The sequence below is a fragment of the Columba livia genome, chromosome 8 (genome assembly GCF_036013475.1).
Source record: "Columba livia isolate bColLiv1 breed racing homer chromosome 8, bColLiv1.pat.W.v2, whole genome shotgun sequence".
NCBI lineage: Eukaryota > Metazoa > Chordata > Aves > Columbiformes > Columbidae > Columba > Columba livia.
This window is the reverse complement of record NC_088609.1, coordinates 13,510,838-13,531,631: the sequence shown is the minus strand read 5'-3', so window position 1 is coordinate 13,531,631 and position 20,794 is coordinate 13,510,838. Positions and strand designations below refer to the sequence as shown.

At 44.7% G+C, this 20,794-nt stretch overlaps 1 protein-coding gene across 3 annotated transcripts in view; it reads right to left on the bottom strand.

The window, feature by feature from the left end:
* Positions 1 to 20,794, bottom strand: part of PLPP3 (phospholipid phosphatase 3) — a 46,918-nt gene that overhangs the window by 14,568 nt on the left and 11,556 nt on the right. For 2 of the 3 annotated variants that reach the window (XM_065071012.1, XM_065071013.1), the window contains 3 exons: positions 5,859 to 6,016; positions 856 to 1,139; positions 36 to 93 (listed from right to left, as the gene is read on the bottom strand). In XM_065071012.1, coding sequence (XP_064927084.1) covers positions 36 to 93; positions 856 to 1,139; positions 5,859 to 6,016 — 500 coding nt within the window. Of the gene's footprint in view, positions 1 to 35; positions 94 to 855; positions 1,140 to 5,858; positions 6,017 to 8,604; positions 8,883 to 20,794 lie in introns of those variants that run through there. The other variant, XM_021295585.2, reaches the window with a different exon arrangement.

Here is a 20,794-nt window from a genome sequence, read left to right as displayed (position 1 = left end):
ATAGATCAGTCTCAAGCAAAGCTGAGGTCACTTACCACCAAATACAGCATGGTGTAGAGGGAGAAGGACGCATGCCCGGAGAAGAAGGATTTCCTGAAAAACAAAGCAGGTGCTAAGAACCAGCCGCTATAATCTTCTTAAGCGGCATTATAATTTTACATGTATTATGGTGACTTGCCTGCTGCTACCGAGACAGTGCCAAAGCAGAGGGACCTACAACCCCCAGTCCTTTGGTTTATAAAATGCCTGTTATTCACCCCGCCTGCTTGCAAGGCAGAAAGCAAACGGATGGACAGGATGCTCGCATTGTTCGTCCCTTCCTGGTCTACTCGTGGGACAGCAGTTATTTCCAGGACAGCCCAATAACTCATCGTCTCGCCTCAAACAACCAGGAAACTGTAAAGAAGTAAGAAGCGAGCAATTTCTCTGGAAGCTGAATTGCAGCATGTGAGAAACACCCCTGGAAATGTCAAAACTGGGTATCTGATGGATTTGATAGAGCTTGAAGGGGAGGTGACTGTGTGGAGTCTCCTTGGATGAGAAGCTCCCTTCTCCAATATATGGGACAGCCTGAGCTGCTCACCGTGAGCTCAGCTTTGGGGTGAATTCCCACATTGAGTAACCACTCAGGAAAACAATAGTGTAGGAGTAAAGAGAAAGGAAAAGAAATATTATTCAGCCACATCCCACAATTCCCGAGGGAAACTACCCAGTGCTGGCAGACGGAGTCACGGCCTTTGCAGAGAAAGCAGCATTTGAGTCATCTATTGCTGGCAGAGAAACCCCAAGACATATTTAGCACGAGACACCATTTTGGTGGCAGCAACCCATCACTTTGACACCACAGGATCTCACCTGGCTTCCTGGACTTTGCTGTCGCTTCCCCTGCAGGTGTAGTTTTGGATGTAAACTCCCTTAGCGCAGTTGATCGTGGAGAAATCCAAATCGCAAACTTCCAGGAAATGCGGCCGCAAGCGCCCGACGGACACTTTGGCAATGTCTGTGAAGGACTGGCTGATGGCACAGCCAAAAACAAAGCAGCCCACCTGCTTGTAGAGTGCTGCCACATAGGGGTTCTGGATAAAGGAGCGTGACTTCTCCTTCAGGTAGTGGATGCGGTAGAGCTCTCCTGTTATAATCTGTGGGGGAAAACACAACAGAGAGGTTAGAGAGCAGGAAAGATGCTGTGCGAGACCAGTGATGAGTGGCAAACGTGGAGCCAAGACAGCTCTTCATCCTCTGAGCATCTCAAAACGAAAATTTGCGTCCACAGCAAGGAAGGAGAGCACATAGCCCAGCGTCTCTCCATCCTCCTTGTCTTCCCTCTCAAGAAGAGATCACAATGCTCAAAGTATTTTTTTAATGGAAAAATTCCATAAACAAGAAAGAAAAAAACAAACAAACAAACAAAACACACTACATTTTTGGTTTAGCACATTGGCATATCTTTACAGAAGTGAAATAGTGCCCCGCATCTATACCAGCATAGTGGAAAAAAAAATAATGTAAAATGGATAGAGAATGAGTGTGCATTTGGGAGGGGGAGGCCAGATCCACTACCCCCATATCAAACTGATTTTGGAGGAAAACAAACGAACAACCTGCTTATCTTCCCCTCTGAAAACCACAAGCACAACAGAGGAAGACTTAGAAAGCCCCAATCTTTTCAGATTCTGGCCCCAAATTAGCCGCCAACAGACCAAATTCAAGCTGCTCAAATTCTCCATAAACGCCAACTATTTCTGGGCATATCAATGGGTATTGCCATTGCATGGCAACAAATCATGTATTTCTCGTGACAGGGGTGCTGCTGTTTGACAATATCACCATAAATCACAGCCCAGGAGCAGAGGATCTTACTTCTCATAATCCTGATGCTTAAAAGGTGGGTTAATGAAAATCAGACTGTGAAATCAAGTCCAAATGTCTCACCGCTCCCAAAGAGGCAAAGGCTTAAATTGTTCTCCGCCACATTACACACCTAGTTTTTGAGCTCCAGATTTACAGCTTTAGGATTTTATTCATTACTTTAAATGTTTTCATACCTGAGTAATAAATTGAGGCAGGTTTGGTGGTTGTTTTTTTTTCAGCCACCCCCTCAGCCTTGCCCCTCTCCAGTCACAAGGACTGTGATATGTAAAATTAACTGTCAGGAAAAATGCCTTCATGTTAATTCCTTTCTGGAGCAGCCAGCAATATTCCTCCGACGTGGCAGCCTGCCAGTGGCATGCAGGAGACAAGGCTCCCCTGCCTACCTTTTTTAAAAGCTTGGCACAACCTTTGGAAAGTAATAAACTGGAAAGTATAGCAATTAGACTAAGAGGAGATGAAGCTGTATCATTGTTTGAACTCACTCGTACTGTAGCTTGAAAAAACAAAAGTTGACCTAGGGCAGCTGAAATGGCAGCTAAGCAGGTTTTATCAAAGAGAGATACAACTATAATAATAAAAAATAAAGGCCAAGCTAGAGCGCTTTGCTACCATGAACAGAAATATTTGGGTGGCTGCACCATCATTCAGGGTTTACATGTCGCCACTGAGATTTACTTTTGGTCGTGACCAGGAGTTGTCTGGGAAGCTGCAGCTAACTAGCTCCAGCATAATTTCAATCCTCTGAGACTCCAAAGACCATGGTTTATCTCCATTTTGGACCACCTTCCAGCACAAGCTGGCAGCCAGGACATCTACTGGCATGAGAAGCGCCAAGGGAGGTTGGAGTGCCTCCTGCTCCTCTGCCAGGAGGCAACTCCGGAGCATCCTGAATGGACACAGATGCTCCTGCACAGGGGCATGACCACCACCTGCAGCCTCGCAAAAGCCTGAATTCACAAGAGGAGCCACAAGGCTCAAAACTCATGGCTTTTGCAGAGCGGGGACAAGGCAACTTAAGCGTGATATCTGATACTGGTAGACGTGCCATTACTCCAAACTCACAAATGGATCCATGTAAACCTGAGACTCTTGCCCTGGGAAAGGCGTGTGACCATTTTTTAAACAGGGACTGACAAAAGTCTGGGGATTAATATTTTTCTCTCACCTTTGGTGGTCTGGGTAATTGCATACATGTAGCAGATTGTAAATTGGAGACTTCATTCCCTTGCTAACACGCTGCTGGGCAGCCTTGAACCCTTCCTGCTTAGTTACAGCCATGGCTCAAATCTTAATGAGAAGGTAAAAATTGGGTAAACTTGGATTTTTTGGCAGTGCCATCCCAGATAAAGCAGGATGGTGAAAAACTAATGCAGCACAGATGTGCATGAACTGAAACGAGATAAAAAACAAGTCTTAAAGATACTAAGCTCTTCTTACACCTTGTGCTTCTGGGCAAGCCACCCGCCTGGGACATATGCCATGCCTATGTGACAGGCACAGCCCTTGGGGAACTGTCACACACATTTAAGAAAGATGATCACTAGAGAGGAGCCAATACCACACTTTTGTGCCTAGGAATGCTTTTGCCAGACTTTGGGTTGTCGTACCCTCTTTATTGTTATTATCAGGCATTACCAGCAACTCAATTAGCCTGTAATTAATTTTAGAGCTTTTCTAATCACTTATGTCTCTGGTGTAACATTCTCTGTGACTAATCACATTGAAGCACATCACCTTCAACTGTAAAACAATCAGCTAATCTGTCTGTGTGACATAGATTGTCTAGGAAATCAATTTTCTTAGGTATTTTTCATAGGCTTTCAAGACCCATCAGGTGTGGGTATGCAGGGTGGCTCAGCAGCGGTACCCATATGAGGCTCAGGATGGGGAAAACGCCACCTTCCCCTGGCCATCCCAGGGACCATCAAAATGCTTCTGTGCTCAAGATGATCAAACTAACCATCTTCCCGCAAGAAGAGCAGTCAGGAGAGGTGCAAGAGCACACAGCCCAGGGGAACGAGAATCTCCAGGGTCATCTGCATGGAAATCTGCCTGAAGTCAGTAAATATGTAGGTATTAAAACCAAATGCATATCCTCCCGCATCCTGATTGAAGCAAAGGTCTTTGCCTCCGCTGTTTACTTAGCAAGCACTCTGGGTGTCCTCAAGCCATTTAAAACATGACCTGGACCTTTTACCCCAGGCTAGGCTGCTCGTGACGCCATGTAAAGCAAGGGCGTGAAATTTTGGCTGCGCCATCCAAAACGCCAGGTCTCTAGAAGTCCTCATAACCACTGTTCTGCCTTCTGAAGGCAAACGTTGTGAACAAGAGGAGCGGAGTCAGTGCTTTGTGGATTTGGAAGGAATTTCTATTATGCTACAGTAATGCTGGTATCTGGGTTACATCTGAAAAAAGAGGTCAGGCTGACTTGAATTTTCCATGCATGCTGCCATAGCAAAGAAATCTGTTGCTTCAATTCCTCGTTAGCCATTTGCATCACTCAACAGCAAATAAGTGAGCTTTTGAATTTACCTTATTAAGTTATATTTGTTGTGGGCACAGTGAAGCAAGGGCAGAAACAACTAATTCTTTGGGGATTTTCTTTCTCTTTTAATTGACCTGCTATTTCGTGGTAGAAAGTTGACAGATCACATAGGCAACTGATTATGTTTCCAGTTTCTGTTCCAACTCCTGTATTTGCCACTGCCTCGTTACTGATCAGCAGCACACTCCACATGGAGCCAGCGTGCTGATAGCTCAGGCAGTAACGTGACAACGAGAGGCTTTTCCATTTCATTTTTATGGCTTTTCCACACTTGGAGGTAATTCACCTGCAGGGTAAAATTTTGCCGTGTTTATAGAACTGGGGGTCTGGCACCTTTTGAGGAGGGAGGGGGTGTAGGAACAAGTCAGTTTTGGGGACCTGCTTTGCACAGAGACTATATGTGGTCAGGAAATGATGGAGATATTCACACCACAAAGCAGCAAGGCTGGGGATGAGGTATTACCAAAGCAGGCACCATGCCATGCTAAAATACCGATTACCCGTGACATTGGTCCTTTGAGGAAAGATGAAGGCCAAAAGGGGAAGAAGCGCTCTTAACCATCTCTATTCCTTTCCAGCTGAAGGACCAAGAGAAGGACATTTCTGGGAAAGCACCTGAGCTGTGCTGGCAGCAGGTGAGAAAGAAAACATAGCTACTTTTCATAGGGGAATTTAATCTTCAGCTGGAAGTGTTTAACCAACAGCCAGGAGAAGCTCTTGCCTTCTGCCCCAGCACCAGTTATGTGCTGGGGTAAGGAAGCTCGGCTCCCTGGGCTGAATTCAGCTTTTTGGCTGATATATAAAGCTCTCACCATGCAACTGTTTCCTAGCACGGCTCTAGGAAACCTGGCAGGAAAAGAGAAATGAGGAGGCATCTGAAAGGTGGTGCATTAACTACTTTTTATAGCAAGGACACAAGGAATATGCTCCATCTGGAAGGTCTTAATTGTCTTTTTAATACGGCTGTAATATACAATCTCTTAAACTCTAATACTAACCTGTGAAACTGTTCCAGGCACTAGTTAGCTGAAAAGATGTTGGGTTTTTTTTTCCTTAACCTTAAAAATAGGCAAATACCAAGAGTTATTTGAATAGGCACAAGTCCTTACTGACACTCAAGTCTTTTTGCTTTTACTCTGAACTTCTACCGGAGAGTGAAAAAACTCTTGTGGATCTCACAGACTTGCCCAAACAGCTTTGGAGATGTTTATGAGCTTCAAGAGGAATCTCATTCCTCCCGTTACAAGCTTTCATTTACAAACGTCTATTGCTACATGCTCATGAGGAAGTCAGATAATTGTAGACAGTATGGAAACACCAGCAATATGCTGTTAAACCCCCAACACTGACAGGCCACTGGTGCCATCGGCTAAAGAGGTGACAAAAAGCCTTGGAGGATGCCCAAGGGACAGGAGAGGACGTTTTGGAGGTGGGTACTTACAGCAAGGATGGCAATGAGGATGCCCGCAGCACACAGCACTGCGTCATTGATTGTCTCCATCGTCTTCAGCGGGTACCTGATGCTGTCGTCATCACAGTAGAAGCCCCGCTGGTAGGGCTGGATTGTGCTCGTTTCAATGATGAGGAAGGGCAACCCAGCTGAAGAAAAGGGGAGACAATAACCAAACCCATCAGCAATACAGGCAAAGACAAGCAACTCACCAAAAACAAACAAAAAAAAAAACAACCAGAAAACCCCTTGCAAACCATGCAGCACCATTCCTGATGCTTTTCTTTTCATATTGCTATTGTTCCAAAGGGAATGGCATTGGGATTTGTTTTTCCAAGTTGCTCTTGTGGAGAAAAAGCATCTCCTCTGTTATGGTTATCAGATGTCTGCGCTGCCTGGTTTCAGTTAAGCCTCGTGCACTGCAGGTATTAACTTACAGGAATGGATCCCTAAAGCAATCCCTCTGCTAAAAGCCATGAAAATGAATCTGGCACTTTTCTCCAGAGAGGGCCTGATGCTCTGCTGAGCACCTCGCAGCAAGGCAGCCAAGAGCTGTGCAAACAAACACTGGAGTATCCAGTGTCAGCACTGCTTCTCCTACCTGCTCCATCCCCATTACTTTTAGGCCTCTGAAACCTTCTTCAGCTCCCTCCTCTCTATATCTACAGAGTATATGTATGTTTGTGCCTACTAATGCCACAAGTCTACATGCTTTGAGCAGCTTCTGGGACACCCATCCTTGACCCATCTGTGCAAGGGGAACCTGAGCACAGACCCAGCCAGCCTGTCCACAAGAGCTGCTGAACTCCCATCAGAGCCAGTTTACCTTCAATCACATTAAAAAACAGATGAAATCCATTTTAAAAGCTGTTTGTGAACCCCCTGTGCAGAACCTGCATCTGCACAGCTCGGCTGGACCTTTGCACCAGGCATGGAGTACAAAAACAGGGGATGATGAGTTAGGGGACACATTATGAAGGGGATACCTCAAAATTGCTGCACGCAACTCCATATTCTTCTAAGTATTTCAGAGAAACACAGCATTACCTCAGACTTGGAAGGAGAACCATGGGGTATTTCCCAGCCCTGATGTTACCTTGGGGCATGGCACCCTCCTTCCCTTCGCCTCAGTTTCCCCTTCCATCATTGCTGTCAAGGCCATCACAGAGAGAAGTAGTACATCCCTACCAAAACACGCCTCAAAATCCCTGAAACCTGTATTGGGAGTAAATCACAAACCACAAGGTACAGGAAACCCTCCTCCCACTTGCAGAGCGAAACCCAGGTAAGGGGAAAACAAACACACAGCGATTCAAACTGTCCTTGGGCCAAGACAACAGGTCTCACACCCAGATCCTACAGAAAGCACTAGGGAATATTTGTCAACCACTAACTTGCTTACGTATCTGTGGGTTTGTTTACACTGAGATGTCTAAGACATCAGAGGGTTTTTCCTTCTAAAATATAAATAAATAAAATGAAGTGCTGTTGGGTTTCAGCAAAATTTGGCCACAGTACATCGTTAGTGATCGTGATCTGCTAGATATGATTAGCAAAGGTACCATCCAGAGAGTTAAAAAGTGTCGCCCAAATACTGTTCCCCATCTCCATGTGAATCACTTTCTGTATTTCACTCTGCACTTGGCTCCTTTTCCTACATGTTAATAGGCTTGCCTAATCTGGGATTATTAGGGGGTTTTGTTAGTCTTAAGGAAAGGGAAAGTCCCCATCATCTGTTCCATTCGAGCAGGTACAACCATGTACAGACCTGAAGCCTCTCAAGTACCCAAGAGCAGCCGGGGCCACCGCTCAGGATCCCTTTCAGATCCTCTCTAAATCTCTGGAAATGGGTTAATCGCAAGCACTGGGCCCCGTGGCGCTTGGCAGAGCAGCACAGTTTCCACCACACATCTGAACTGGTGAGGAAAGGTTTCAGAACTGCCTGCCCAGCTCCAATTCGGTAAATAAAAATCGGACATCTCATGTGAATCCAGTTGATCTTCATTCCATTATTTAACCGTTTTGATGCCTAGCCAGCTTGGCCCCAAAACCTGCCTCTGATGCCGGCAATCCAATATTAATAGGCCACTTAAAAAATCTTTAGTTTCCCAATGAAAAATTGCAGGAGAAGAGCTAATGTTGCTTGGTATGGTCCAATTTCACATGCACTTGAAGCAGCAGCGTAACAGTTGAACTCAGGGAGTAGACATGCCACGGTTACGTGGCTTATAGTTTTTTCTCCAGTTCCTTTTGTTAATAGCTTTCACATGACAGGTCTGTAAAACACATGTTCCCACAGACAATAAAATACATCTGAAATCTAAAACTGGCTTTAAACAAAAACAAAAACAAAAAAGGACAATAGTGTTCCTATATATTATGTGAACCCAGGAATAATAAAGATTTTTTTTCCCCTTCATTCATTGAACAGCATGGGGTAGTATTTCCGCATTTCAATTACATGTACACTTGCCACAGCTATAATAAGAGCATAACCGACCTATATGGTATACATTTTCTTAAAATGCGCATAGGCATAGTTTCGAAAATGCAATGGTTTTGTTTTCTCTCCTATGAACTTGTGGTTTAGTGGGATATTGCTAATCAAGTCTTGACATTTTTCCAGCAAAACAGTAACCTCAGATTCCCATTTCCCCCCCCCCCTTTCCTTTTTTTTTTTTCTTTTTAACATGAGAAACATAAACATACTCTCCATAGCTGAATGGATATTACTTACAAGACATAACACGCCCTTGATTTCAAGGGCTGGGTGAGTGGCTGCTCTTTCAACCCAAGGAAGAAAGACCCCAGCCCATTTCAAATTGTAAATTGGGCTCAAGAAGGTTCTTCTTCCATGAGGTTATTTCTTGGAGGACGGGTTGTCTAAGTGACTGGAAATGTGGGTCATCACCCACATTTTTTTTGGCAAGAGGTTTCCAGCACAGAGAAGCTTCTAGCAGTGCCAAAAGACAGCCAGAGAAAGGGTTTTGCAGAAAAAACACTACAGAGGTAAGTCTGGAAAACAGAAAATTAAACAGAGAGACATGCCTTTAGAATCCCTCAGCAAAACACCACAGAGACATTATTCACACTAGAAGATCTGCCAAAGGCAAAGGTATCCAGAAGAGAGGCTACAGCCCACACACACCCTTGGAAAGCAGCGTAGGGTTGTACCGAGAAGATGGTGCATGTGGCCTCCTCACTTTTTCTGACCCTGTCTGCCTCTCTGGTTCAGACTTTTAATAGGAAATTCAGATTACACATCCCTGCTGCAGTGATTTGCATCAACAAATTCAACAGCTGAACTCCCTGTAAGGTTTTCAACCTCCACCACTTCCCTACCCACATTACAAAACTACTGAGGATACAAGAGGTACAGAAAATTGTAACAAATGGTAACTTGCACTGAAGTAAGCAATAGACGTACGCAGCAGGTAAAGAAATTACACTGATTTTGGGATGGTCACTCTTCTCCAAAAATGGTCCTATTTGGCTGTGGCTACAACGCGCCTACGTGTACAGACCTACTGCAAAATCTTTAGTAATGCTGTAGAAGGGCCTCATGTCCCCCTTAATACCGGTGGTCTCCATGATGAGAAATGACACATCAGCCTATGGACCATAGCCTAAGGCACGGAGGCAACCCTGGGGCATCCATGTGTAACCAAAGAATCACTGTTATCCTCATTTCACAGACACAGGAAACCAAAGCACAGAACAAAAGGAATTTACTTGTTCTGACGCACAAAAAGGTAAAAGGAGATGAGATTATCTTCTGAATCGTAACATCCTTCACAAGGTGAAGGGAAGTGGTGTTTTTTCCCTTATATAAAGGGGATTTTTTGCTTTAATAACAGAACAAGGAAAACCCAACCACATGCTTTTATCTACACTATGCTGCAGGAGATCAAACAGGGCTCCAAAGCATGGTCATAATAGAAATCTCTTGGGGACTGATCCTGCTCCATATAAATAGGCTCAGCCCCACTCCAGGCAACACAGAGCAGGTGTGGACACTAACAAATTGTGAGAGACACCACGGGATGCCGTGGGGCTGGACACTGAAAAACGATGCTGCTTTTGTTGGGAGGAAGTCCAAATGACTTGGTGACCTGTAACCGCTGGTGTCCTATGCTAAGCTATCTCAGTGCAAGGTTTAAATTTATTTGTCTTTCTATTTAATAAAGCAAATCCAAGTTTGGAAATCTAGCACCAAGGAAAAAACATTCCTTGGTCAGCACCTTTATTAAGAGGCAATTAATAGGCAATAATCTTGGGAAGGCTGGCAGTATGAAAGCTAAAACCCCATCACTAAGCCTAAAAAAAAAAAAAACAACAGCCTTGCAAAAACCCCATGTACTCTCTGGCTAGCTTGAAATGTGCACAAAATCAAAGGCAGAAATAAAAAGGGCTCTGTGTTGGGTATAGCACTTTGAATCTCAGAGTCTTTGAAAAGTTAACACTTGTGCAGATTTAATGGAGAAAAAAGAAAACAACAATCAAAAGGGGATAAGCTTTTCTTGGCCACCCATTGGAAAAACCAAGGGAGCGGGAGGGGAAGAGGCGTTTCTGCAGTGACCCAACCATGCAGCTTTCCTCTTCCCTGCTCAACCTTCACCTTTGCACCAAATTTAACACCATCTCAGTCTTTTTTTTTTTTCCCCCACTAAATATTTCTTCTTTCAACCTTGCAGGTCAGTGGGATGTTGCTGGCTATCTCAACAAAGCAATGGTAATTTCTAACAAGCACTCTGTGATGTGTTTGGCTGCCAGTGTCCAGGCCCTGGGCGTGTTTTTAAGGTTTCAGTAGATTAGACGTCTATCTTACTAGTGAAAAAGATCATTAAATAATTTGCCAGGGCTGAGGCACCTAATTCCTTATTCAAGACACATTCTGTAAATATTTGGTTACCTACAAGTGACGGGCTTTCTATTTGAAGTACTTAGTGGCTGATCTTGGGCACATATAAACCTTACTTAGTTTACAACATTTGTACATATTTTAAAATGCATAAAAACCAGATTAGCCTTCAGTAGGCTTTTATTGGGGCTTTAAAAGTGGGCTTCCCAGCTTTTAGAGAAGAATTGTAGTACTGCATAAAAGCCTTGGCAGCTGCTGCAATAGTGCACAACTCTTGAAGCCAGTTGACATCACATAGATGTATACACACATAGATAAAATTTAATAACATGAAGAACAGAAGTATTTCTACATCTCCATCATATCAGGCATATGCTTAAAATCACAATAGGGTCTGATTCTGCACCAGCACAAACAAAATAGGTGGGGGAAGGAGGGATAGGGGCTTGGTCAGCCAAAAAAAAATCTCAAGGGACGTGATCCACAGCCCAGCAGTAGATAAAAGAAGGGTCCTACTGCAGGCTGAATTGGGAAATTATGCTGGGATTTTCAGAGGTCTTGAAAGCATCAGTGATGTGCCTCCTTTCCCAATGTTTTTTGATTGAATCTTGATGTCCATATATTTGCAAGAGTCAACTAGGTTAACATGAGAAATACAGAGTATCATCAAGTCTCTGTTTTATTACCTGCTCAGTCTTCATTGTTCTTCACCTCAGTTCTAGCAGTCCAGAAGACTGCTCTGTGCATCTGCCTGTATTTTGGAAACACATCTAATATCTGTGTTTGCAAAACAGATTCCCATTCAAGCCTATTACAGTTCCACTACTCTCAGCTACAGAGATGCATAAGGATAGGCAATTCTCTAAACACACAAACAAACCCTAGACTTTACTGTGGAACAGATACCTGCTTTAGAGTGCTAAAGAACCTATAAACAGGGATCAGCATATATTGCATTTCTCTGATTTAATCTGTTTGGAAAAGTCCTAGGACACTATGGGTTGATTTCCACAAAAAAAACCAATATATTAGTTCATTTTCTACTTGCTATGGGTTCCCCCATATATCTCACACTAACCTTTGCGCCTACCTGTGTTAATCTATCTGGTGTCCTTCCTATCAATAGAGTGTATTAAAAGAGCTTGATATTAAAGTGCACATATACTTATAATACCTAAAAAAATGCATTAATAAGAACAAAAGGTCTTATCCAAGCCACAATACCAAGACGCAGATAAAATTCTGAATTTGTGGGAGTAAAACAGATTTAAGCCACACTGGCCAACCAGCAATAGTTGGAGAGAGAGGATGAATATAAAAGACATTATCAACAGGAATCCAGAGCCAGCTCCAGTCAAACATAATGGAAACAAAGCCATCATTTCACATTGTCTACAGCAAGGAATAAAACGGTATATGCTGTGAAAATCCTAATGCATAGGCATCTTTTGAGGCACCTTTATACGCCCAAGTGCTTTGGAAGGTCTCGCAGATATGACAAGTCCAACCTAGGTTGACACAGCTTGAATAGAGGGAGGAAAAAAAAGTAAAATTAAAAGTGTATCTGTGAACTTCGCAATACTGAGGGCAAATGGATCACGTGAAAAACACACTGCAGTGACTATCATGTTTTCAATTACAAATGAAGTGAACACAGTTTGCTGTGCTGATCAGTGGGTTTGGAACGAGCCCTGCATCGCCACAGCTCCTACGGGCTCAGCCTTCGAGGAAGGGCTGGGACCACCGCCTGGCCCCGGCAACACTCGTGCTGCGGGAAAGGGGCATGGCACCCCAGTACTTTGTGGGAAATCTGGGAGTTTTCTTCCAAATCAATGTAAGGGTGAATAGAGCTGCTCCTGCCCATCCACATCTCCTCACTGACAAACAGTGGCTGCAGGAACCCTAATATTTCCCTGCATAATAACAGATCTGCTCCACTCCATCAGTCTCTTTTCAAGAGGAAAGTTTTGTGGGCTGTTGTTGTTGCTTTAATATATAAAACAAGCAGCAGAAACTCCATATTTGAGCTTACCGCGCCCAAACACCATGACGTATAAGCTCTGGTTCTTCTCTTTGCACAGCCATGCTGAACCCTAACAAGAGCGAGTAGAAATAAAAAACTGCAGCCCATTCAACGTAGTCAACAAAATTCTCTCTTCTATTAAAAACAAAAACAAAAAACAAAAGCCACAAAGGTTTTGAAGCAAAAATAAAGCCAGTTCACCCGGTCAACATCAAGTCCCTTAAAAAAAAATAAAAAGCAATCTGCTGAAATGCCAAGCTTCCTCTCCCCTTCTCAGAGCATCCCAGCCAGGCACGGCAGCTGTAATTAAGCACGTTTTTGGGAGCAACTGCCTCTGTGCAGGAGGCGGCAGAGCCAGTGTCCCCAGCACTGATGCCTACCGCAAGTAGCTTTCTGACCCAGTTCTGTCAATGTACCTATTGTAAATGCAAAATCCTTCGGATTTGAAGCAGCAGCCACCTGCACAAATAAGGCTGGGTTATAACTCTGTAACCGAATACAAGCACTGAAAGCTTAAAAAGTTTGTAGTCCAAAAGGCACTTCTGACCTCTTCCTTAAAAGTTCACTAATCACTTTTATTTCATAATTTATTTCCTCTTAATATACTTGCTAAATATAATGCGCCCCTTTCCGCCCCCTCCCTTCTTCTCCTCCTTTCTTTTTTCTTGAAGTTCCCCAGGAGAAAATGGTATTACACAACTCCCTTGATTAACTGGAAATGAAACTTTTCCCCCTCAGTAGTCAAGATTTGGTAGAGTTTCCAGGATATAATACATAGTACAGTGCTGAAAGAAAGGCAAAAAAATGTGAGCATGAGTGGAAATGATCCCAAGGCCCTTCAAACTATGGGGTTTGATCTCAGTGGTCCCTAGAGCAGAGCTCAGTCGGGCTTTGCCTATTCATCAACGGGTTAAAAAGGTGTAAAATTATCTGTTTTCTCCCTCCTCTGTATTTTGACTGCAGTTAGTGCGTGAAAGCGGCACCCTAATGTACACCAATACATAAGTGAGATTGCACTGGTACCCAGGCAATATTAAAAAAAAAAAAAAAAAAAAAAAGATATCATGGTCTTAATTAGAATAGTTTTGTGACATTGCAGGGGCAGGCAGGGGTGCTGCCCTGGCCATGCTGTCCACAGAAGTTTGAGTTAGTATGGTGGAAAGCAGCTTGGGAATGGGTGACAGATGTGCCCACCCCATGCTGCTTACAAGGATGGGATGACTTACCCATCCTGGACCCATCTGTGCCTAGATGAGACCCTACAAATCATTTAGGTCCCTGAAAGCCAAACAGATTTTGTGGCAAACAGCATGGTTCCATACTTCTCACCATCTCAGACTTCTGGGTGCTTTTTATTCCCCTAAGAAACTTCAGATTCTGCTAATCCAGGTGATGCGGCAGTGTCTCAGCAACACGTAAAATTTCACCACCCTCTTCTGCAAGTACAGAGCCAGTGCTAGCACAGGGGACAGCCACCACAGGCACATCCACCTTGTCATACCCAGTGCCACGACAGCCCCTTTCCCACGCACAGCCCCAACCTCATCACGATGGCCATGTTTTGCAGCCAGGTGACATTTCATAGCCCAGTTTCCTTAAAGAACAGTACAAACAGGGCCAGGACAGGCAGCGGCCAAGTCTCTATTCACACTGAGTCAAGGGACACAACCAAAAATGGATAAATCCCAATTTCCCTTTCCAGCCCCTCTGTACCAATGCTGTGCTCTGCTGTCAAGGAATGTGTGAATAAATTGGGGAAAAAAGGTTAAAGAAGCTCAAGGGAATAGCAGTCCTTTTTCTTTATTGTGGTTAATTTTAACAAAGGCTCTTCTGTTCCCCCCCTTCTTTTTTTTCTCTTTTGGAAGAGCTTCGTGCCAAGTTGCATTATTCCTCTTCACCATGGTACTACCATGAAACCCGCCTGGTATGTTTGCCTGAAAATCGCAGGTTTTCATGGAAATTGTTTTTATCTCCACAACTCCCTTTGTCACTTCAGACATGAAAAGAGGAGAAGGGCTTGGGCTCAAACCTGATCTCAGCAAAAAAACATCTACAGAAAAGCACCACAACCCTCCAAATCCAGAATCACGGAAACCCATCCTCCCAATGGGGCAGAAACCCCCCAAAAAACCTTCTGCCATCTCCCTTGTGACACCAATACAACACACTGCAACCCACTTTGCACAGCCTTCGTTTAAAGCCCTTTGATGCTTGGGAAAAAGCCTGTACCATCGGCAAGATTGTTTTGAAGGACTTTTTAAATGGAAATAGTTTCTTTACTTGCAGCCCATCGTGGCAACCAGAGCCTGTCTGGCTCCTGTCAGGGAGGCAAGAGCTCAGCAGCTCGTAGGGGGTGTCCTCTATTTCCAGCCTATTTACTGCTCCCTTGAGAAAGGCGCCTATAGATGCTCCAGTTCTCAGATGGAAGTTTGGAGGGACTCAGTTATTCAACAAACCAATCCTTTCTAAATACTGTCAAAGGAGTGATTTGATGCCTTTCAGTGCTTACTATACAAAACACTGAAAGACCAGCGAACATCAAAAGCCGCAGAAGCGGAGCTGGAGTTTGGCAGGAGTTCATTAGCTGCCTGTGTCCTTCTGTGTGTGGCTTGTAATTACATGCAGACCTGATGCCAAATCCTCATCTATCAAGGGGTACCAATTAACGTGCTGCTGGATGATTCGCAGGTAGCTGATGTCAAAATGTATACAACTGGCATGCCAAATATCCCATGCTTTATTATTATATATTCTTCTTTTTAAGCTGGCCTTTTTTCCTATTTTCAAGTTAATGTACAAGCGAGGCTTTGGCAGCAAAATTGGGATTCTCCAGCCTGGTCCCAGGCCACACACCAGTGGGTCTGATCCTGCTGTCATGGTCACAGCATCTGCAGGGACAAGTGCATCCCTTGGTACATGGGCCAAGGGCCTGCAAGCTGAACCACCTATTGTATTTTCCCTTTGTGTTAAGCATAATTTTCTGCTCCAAGGAGAAAAACTCTAAAATTGAGATATAATTTGCACTCCATACTTGCCATTCCTGCTGCTTGTACCCTCTCACTCCCATCAGTAATAAAACAGAAACATCAGGAGCTTTAATATTAACTGGAGAAACTGAGGAATCAGGCACCTAAAAATGCTACTTCTACTTTTGGGATAAAAAAAAAAAATTATTCAAACTGCATCTCCTGCAGGAAAATATAGCATGGATCCTTGAACCAGAAGAAAGCTCTTCTCTTACTTGCAATCTGCATCCCTTCCCAGCCAGCTGGCTCCCAAAGCAGCCCTTGGCAATTAAAACCTTGGGAAGACAAACACAACAGCATGGAAACGAACCTTTTGTTTTCCTGCTTTTTCATTCTCGTCTTGTGTTTGATCCCCAAACAGAAATGCAGGCACCGGTTTCTCAAGAAAAGAGAAAAAAACACGAGCCCAGTAGAGCATCTTGGCACTGACTTGGAGCAGGTCTCCAAGCAGCCTGGTTTGCCACCACTGTTGGTTTTCCCATGGAAAACAGGAGACCCAGCCCTCATTCCCTTCTTCCACTTTCTACTTTCCAAAAGCGAAGGTGAGTCCACTGCACTTCAGTGTCTTGGTGGCCTTCTGTTCCGAGACCCACCTTGAAACAAGTAGCACATGAGACGCGCATGATTTCAGATTTACTGGAGTACAGCCACAGGACAACTAGGCACTCAAAACTCATGGGTTTGGATGCATTAAGGATATATCTATAACACCCAAAGGCCCTCTTTAACAGTAACTCAATAGGTTTTCCTCCTCATCCTTCACCTTTACCCTACAGCTTTCCCCAACACCCAGTTTCTATGTTATTTTTTTCTGACAGTTGTTGGGCACTCAGACACTCATGTCTACCACTCACCCCTCCAGATACCCTCATTTCCATACATTTTACTCTATCACGCTTCTTGCCACCATACCATTGCAAGAAAATGCCTTCAGTCCTTGCAGGATAACTCGACGCCAGAAGGGCTGCGAGTACAACCCAACACTCACACGACTTTATCCTTCTAATAAACCTTTCACTGCATTTGACACAATACAGGTCTTGTCCAGCCATGAAAGCTTTCTTGCTTATCAGAAGAATTTTTAATCAACTGGAAGGAAAAACATGGCCTGACATTTTATTGCTTCCTTGCGCTTTGCTTCTAGATGTTTTGGTTTTCTCCAATTTGTACTCTTGCTAATCTCTTTAACCAAGGATCAGTGGAAAGCCTCAAGTCTTTCATGCCCAGCAGTACCCGGATAATTTGGAGGCAGAGGAGCATGGGGGCAGCAGGGGTGGCCTCATGGTGGGGTGGGAGAAGGCACCAGGCACCAAGCTCTCACACTTACTGCAGGTTCTGGGACATGGTTTTGTCCTGGCCACAATTACAAAACAACAAACAACGTCTGTGGGGAAGGGTCATAAGAAGTTCAGCTTTCCTCTATTAAAACCATCTGGTGCCTATTAAAAAACCCAACTGGTTGGTTGAGATGGTTGGTAGCACCTCCTCCCTGCTCAGCTCTTCCTGGAACTTCTCAAGAGCGTGGTGGCACTCGGGGGTGCCACCACAAAGGACAGGGCTGCTGTGGGAACAGGGGACCCAGTGGATGCACACCACGCTTTGGAGCCCTCCTGTTGTGAGGAAGATGCTCCAGCATCCATCTCATTTCACAGAATCATAGAATAGTTTGGGTTGGAATGGACCTTCCAAGCTCATCCAGTCCAACCCCTGCCATGTGCAGAGACATCTTCACCCAGATCAGGTTGCTCAGAGCCCCATCCAGCCTGGACTGGGATGTCTCCAGGGATGGTTCATCCACCACCTCTCTGGGCAACCTGGGCCAGGGTTTTACCACCATCATTGTAAAAAACATCTTCCTCACCTCTCCTTATCTAAGCCAGGCCCTTCTTTAGGAGGCACCTATCCCCCCAGCACCCCAGGCTCCTGCCAGAATGCCCTCAGTGGGCCTACAACTGAGCTGTGATTTCTGAGCAAAATAAAATGCTTTCTGAGCAAAATAAAACATGATGCCAGCCTGGGACACAGCAGAGGGTTTCTCCCGGTCAGAGGCACCAATGGGTCCCCCTCCAGCACCAACAGCAAGAGGCATCGCCAAACCTACAGGGGAGATGGCACAGGGGATGGGAACCTTTATTTTTCCCTTATTAAAAAAAAAAAAAAAATAAAAGCCTTAACCTTTCTTTTGTTTCCAACTGAAATAAAAGGAGAAGAAAAAAAAAAAAAAGAAGAGAGAAGAGAGTTTACAGCCAGTTCCCCAGCCTGTAACACAAAACCGCGCTGTGCTGGGAAACCTTACACCACGCAGCATCCAGCTCATGTACTCCTGCTCTGTTCGCTGCCTCCCGGATGCTTCCCCAAGCCCAAACTGCCCTTGAGAGAAGCCAAGCCTCAGCCTCTGCTGAAAAGCCTCTTTGTTTGGATTCCCTTTCCAAATCAGCGTATCCTGAGAATGAACTCCCTCCCACCCCTCTTGCAAGGCTTTTTAATGTTCAGATGCCTTTGGCAGTGGCCAAATTCGCCAGCAGGTTTGCGGTCCTGTAATAGTGTTCAAAACCTTGGTGCTGGAGCACGTACAGTGCTAGGAAATTTCTTCACGTTAAAGGAGAGAGGTGAAAAAAAGAAAAATAAGTATTGCAGAATTACTTCAAACGATCTTTTAATTGTGATTTGTGACTGGAGGAGCTAAGTCCTCCTTAATTAAACAATAGCTTTAATCAGCCTTCAATAGCCTACATTAAGACACACCAGTGAGCTGGAGAGGCGCTTTTTTATCTCTTAAACTGGCATAGTTGAAAGAAAACTAGAGGAGGAATCACTGCTCCTCAGAGAAACCCAGGCACAGGGTCTGGTTCCTACATGCACCACCAAGAGGATTTGACGCCAACTGCTGCCATCAGCTTTCTATGCACCTTCAAATCCATCAGTTCATTGCACCCAGAAATGAAACGCATTTTCCTGCACTGCCCACTCAGTCTGCAAGCTCGTGTGTGTGGGGCTCATGTGTGCTACATCCATACAGCCCCTGGTACGCAACTGAGTTCCCTGTCTCCGTTGGGGTTTGCAAGTCCCCCAAGAACTTGCAGTCCTACAAAGGGCAGAAGGTGTGGCACTCCCATGGCAGGATCTCTGGTCTAGCACAGACCCATCCAAGACTCACAAATAGTACCAAGGCAATTATTTCAGTTACGAATCAGAGCAAAACACAGCAGACCTTGCAGCAAGAGGCTAACTGGAACACCAGCCCCACACCTCACCCTGAGCCAAAATGGTCAAACCTTTTCTTCGAAACCAGACTCAGGTCCAGGACTTGAAGCAGTTTCATCAGGGAAAAGTTGCTTTTCACTTGCAGTTAGCTTTTTAATTGACCTCAGCATTATATATTTCTCTGTGAAAGCAAAATGCTGAGCATTTAAGCAGGTGGATTTTCAGACTGTGGACCCAGTCCTGTGCTTGTAAAACAATACCCAGTTTTGCAGACAACTTCAGCAAGAGCAAAAGCAAAGTCCTTTATGTTACATTCACCATTCAGATGCATCCCAAGCTCTGTTCCACTTGTCTACCTGTTTTAAACATGCTGTGTCCCAAGACTCTGCAGTAGCTCTTAGACCTTTAGGCACTGGAAAAGTTCTTTGTGCTCGTGCATACAGGGATTTATGAAAACAGGCTTTCTCTAAAACGCTATTTGACTTTTCCATGGGTTTGCATTTGACGATGATACATGCCAGCTCACTCAGAAAAACAAGTGCCACAAAACTTCTCCTTTAAGGAAAAAAAAAAAAAAAATACTAACCCTCACAACCCAATGCTTTAGAAATGCTTCCACATGTTAATCAGCCTCCTATTCAGCTCCAGACTGAATAGGACTCCAACAATGACAAAGAAATGCGCTGAACCTATTCCACATTTCATCCCCTTCACTCAAAATGTTGCTGTTACCTTGGTTTTCAGCCGCTTTGTGGGAGCTGCAGCAGAACGACGGCTGCATGCTAAAGCTGCAGGGATGGCCAAGAAATAAGGAATGCTAAATGAAAAAAATATCCATTCTGAATTACAGGAAAAAATATTGAATTATTTGATGAGATAGTCACTGGTGCTGCAAACTTTAATAGGAACAAATAAATATTTTTTTAAAAGGGGGGGGCACCAAAAAAATGAGGCCTCTGCTGAAAGCAGCCTCTTATAGTCAGGAAACAAAGGGAATTTTTTCACAGTTTGGCAAGCACAAGTGGGCTAGATCCCCCTCCAAGCCCTCCCTTTGATAATCAGACATTTGTGTTGGGTATTATCAACTACCAGGTGTCCCAGGGCACCTTTCCCCTCCATATCCTTAAACAGAAAAAATTCAGCTCTTATTTTGGGAACAGATGAGCCAGTTCTGCTCCAACAGGTGATGCAAGGTCATTTCCTTTTTCTGCAGAACACAAAAGCACGGAAACGGAGCCACCGGGAAAGCTTTCGCAGGAATCGAGGTGAGGCGCTGGGGGACAGGGGCACACTTGTCCTGGGGACACACTTCAGCCCCAGCTCTGGGAGCCACAGGTTTCCTTCATGGTTGTGTATCACTGAGGATCTGATTTCAAAAGGTACCTTGGGAGGCAGGTGACAGCCTAGCAGCAGCACTGAAGTTTGCAGCTTCACTGAAATTGTCTGGAGTTAGAAGTAGCTCTGACAACAACCCCACGGACACCTGGGTGCATCCATACTGGAAACACTGCCCTCAAAGTGTGCCCTCACTGGGTTCCAGCTCCCTGCCCACGCATGGACGTGATGCTCCTTCACACTCCCTGTCTCCTTAGATGAGAAATTCCCAGAAGCGCAAACCACTCCAGGGACGTGCCTGGGCAGGACCGAGGGCAGCAGGGCTCAAATCTGGGTACAGGACTCCTCTAGGGCTTCAGCTGGGCTGCAACCCAGGCAGCCAAGGGAGAAGCAGCTCCCCAAAAAGCAAGGGTCATCTGATCAGTGATCAAAGAGCAGCTGCAGACACCTGCTAACACCAAATGATTCACAGCTATCA